This window comes from Haplochromis burtoni, unplaced genomic scaffold (assembly GCF_018398535.1).
Source record: "Haplochromis burtoni strain Fernald_Lab_line unplaced genomic scaffold, NCSU_Asbu1 Contig_461, whole genome shotgun sequence".
NCBI lineage: Eukaryota > Metazoa > Chordata > Actinopteri > Cichliformes > Cichlidae > Haplochromis > Haplochromis burtoni.
The window spans coordinates 405,374-407,887 of NW_024582822.1; the positions used below are offsets into that span (position 1 = coordinate 405,374).

At 40.2% G+C, this 2,514-nt stretch overlaps 1 protein-coding gene across 2 annotated transcripts in view; it reads right to left on the minus strand.

Annotated features, from left to right (window-relative positions):
- Window positions 1-619: 619 nt before the first annotated feature.
- Window positions 620-2,514, minus strand: part of LOC102312086 (sodium- and chloride-dependent transporter XTRP3A) — a 22,307-nt gene continuing 20,412 nt past the window's right edge. For both annotated transcript variants that reach the window (XM_005946326.2, XM_042213629.1), the window contains exon 11: window positions 620-2,370. In XM_005946326.2, coding sequence (XP_005946388.1) covers window positions 2,200-2,370 — 171 coding nt within the window. In that variant the 3' untranslated portion in view covers window positions 620-2,199. The remainder of the gene's footprint in view (window positions 2,371-2,514) is intronic.

Here is a 2,514-nt window from a genome sequence, read left to right on the forward strand (position 1 = left end):
TGAACTATGGACACGCACACATATCGTTAGCTTCATAGCATAAGTGCCTAAGTCATTTTTTTGTGTTTTCGGAAAACAAGACTGATGCAGCAGTGGTAGGGGAGTAAAGTTAGGCAAAAATCTCAATTTGACCAAAAAATGACTTAGGCACTTATGCTATGAAGCTAACGATATACTGATAAGCACTCACTGACGCATCACCCTCCCTACCCCGGATCCAACGCCACCTCCAACGCTTACCTCCCCTCTGATGTGGACATCGGGTCAGCTGGAGGCGCAGTCGAAGATTGCAGCGGTCCCAGATCAGATGTACACACTGGAACTCTTTCCCATGTTGCTGTCTGTGTTTATTGTGCTGTGGTGTGTTGATATCTGTGCATTCCTGTATTATCCTTCTGTGTTACACATTTCGATGTTTTTTTCCTCGCTACCTAGCCTGACCTGTCTCCCCAATGTGATGTTTGTGTATTGTATGTACGGTCGGCAAGGTCTGTCATCTCGGTTGTGGGCAAAAGACCTGCAACTGACACATAAAGGCTATCTCATCATCTCATTATCTCATATGAAATATGCATGAACATTTAGATGCAACAAGGTCCATAAAAACAAGACACAGGAACAGACAAGACATTTTCATGTAAGGTCAGGAGTTTCTTGTGGAATTTACATTTGACTCCTACAGTCAGTTATGAATACCTGCAGGTGGCAGTATGCAAAAAAAAAGTCCAAATGATTACAAACATCACTCCATTGATGTTTGTAATGGTTAAAGGTCAACTGGCTTTATATAAGAAGCAGTTTCAAACTCGGTATTTACAGATGTACTGGGACAGAATCCATCAAGAAAAAAAGAGACGTCTGTCTTCTAAAAGACACACACGCACATAAATGTCTTACTTCTTTAATCAAAACCCCCCAAATAAATTTCAGATGAAGCTGAAAGACAACATAGTGACTTACAAGATGCTTTATGTCCAAGAAAACTAACAGTTCATCATTTATTTACTCACTGGCACAAAAAGCAAAAATCACATTTTTGATTAGTCCAATTATTCGGTCACATATCCAACAGTATAAACACATTTGACATATTTGGGAATGTACAAAGAATTTTTTTTTTTATTACAATTGTGATTTGGCACAGCACTGTTGGCTCATACAGGCATTTTGGTTCACAGTGAGCTGCCAGCCCTTTTAAAATGAATAAAAAACTAGTTATCAAAAATCCTGTAGAAAGCAGATAATTCGTACACACATAATTCAGTGCCAGCTCTAATTCGACGACAGGAAAACCCAATGACTGATATGTCCATCATATTTACCTTAAAGAAAGGAAATCAGCCGATGTGGTTTGATACGTCTCGGCTTTCTGTTGTGCAGTCCAACAGGTCCAGCTCGAGTCTTGAATCAAGTGTCATTTTTGGTAGTGATGCAAAAACAGCACTTTGCTCAAAGATACTTCAAAACAGAAAGTAGGACCTCTGTAATGAGATTGTTGTCACAGGCTCTAATCTAGCATGTGTGTGAGAATTTAACCAATCACTATTCTTATTAGACAGAAACAGGTGAGTCCAAATAATTTAAAAAGTCCACTATAGTGCGATGTTATAGTGTGATAGGACAGGACTTCCTTTTTTGATGCCTACGATATTTTAGTGCTCACTTCTGTGCACTACTGCTTTAAAACATGTTTACAGTGTGTAAGATGGGAAAAAATGATTAAAACAATACATTTAAAACTCACAGTAGCTTATGTACATACATTCATAATACCGTACTACTATTTAGAAAAATAACGACAAACAAATGACCAAATTACAACTATATTTAAACATCTGACAGTCAGACAAACTACATCTGTGAGCAATAATGTTCCACAGCTGAGATTTAGAGGATATTCTTCTGAATGTAGTGACAGACGTCTGACTTTAATACTGAGACAAATAATACAACAGATTCAAAGGAAATATGGAGCGTATTCTGAACAAAGAAGGCCTGTGTCTGATGTCTCCTAAGCCGTTACTACGGCAACACTGGAACGACGTCGTTTTTGCAGACAAACAGTCCAAAAGGGCCGTCGCTAAGGTGAAACTCAAATCAAACACCACACACTCTGGATTAGGTAAGAAATACTGTACTCCTGCTGCTCAGCTGAAGTGCAGATATGGAGAGGTCCAGGAAGCAGGACAGGTTTGGTCCCTACACTGACACTGTGCTCACAGCAGATGGACGATTTTCATAGGCTCGATCTTTCCTCTTCCTGCAGAAGGCATACAGAGCTGTGAGGGGCACACAGCTGACTGACGACACCAGCAGCAGCACGATGAAGACCTGACCAAAGACGGGGTACTCCGTCACTGCTGATTCACCCTGGGAAGCCACACATACAGTTCACCATTAGCAGAAACTTTTGCTATCAACGCTACAGTCTGTAGAGCGGTACAGCTGCAAACATATCCAGATCCTAATCTTGGTAAGGACTCATAACTATGTGAATCAGAATCAGAATCAGAA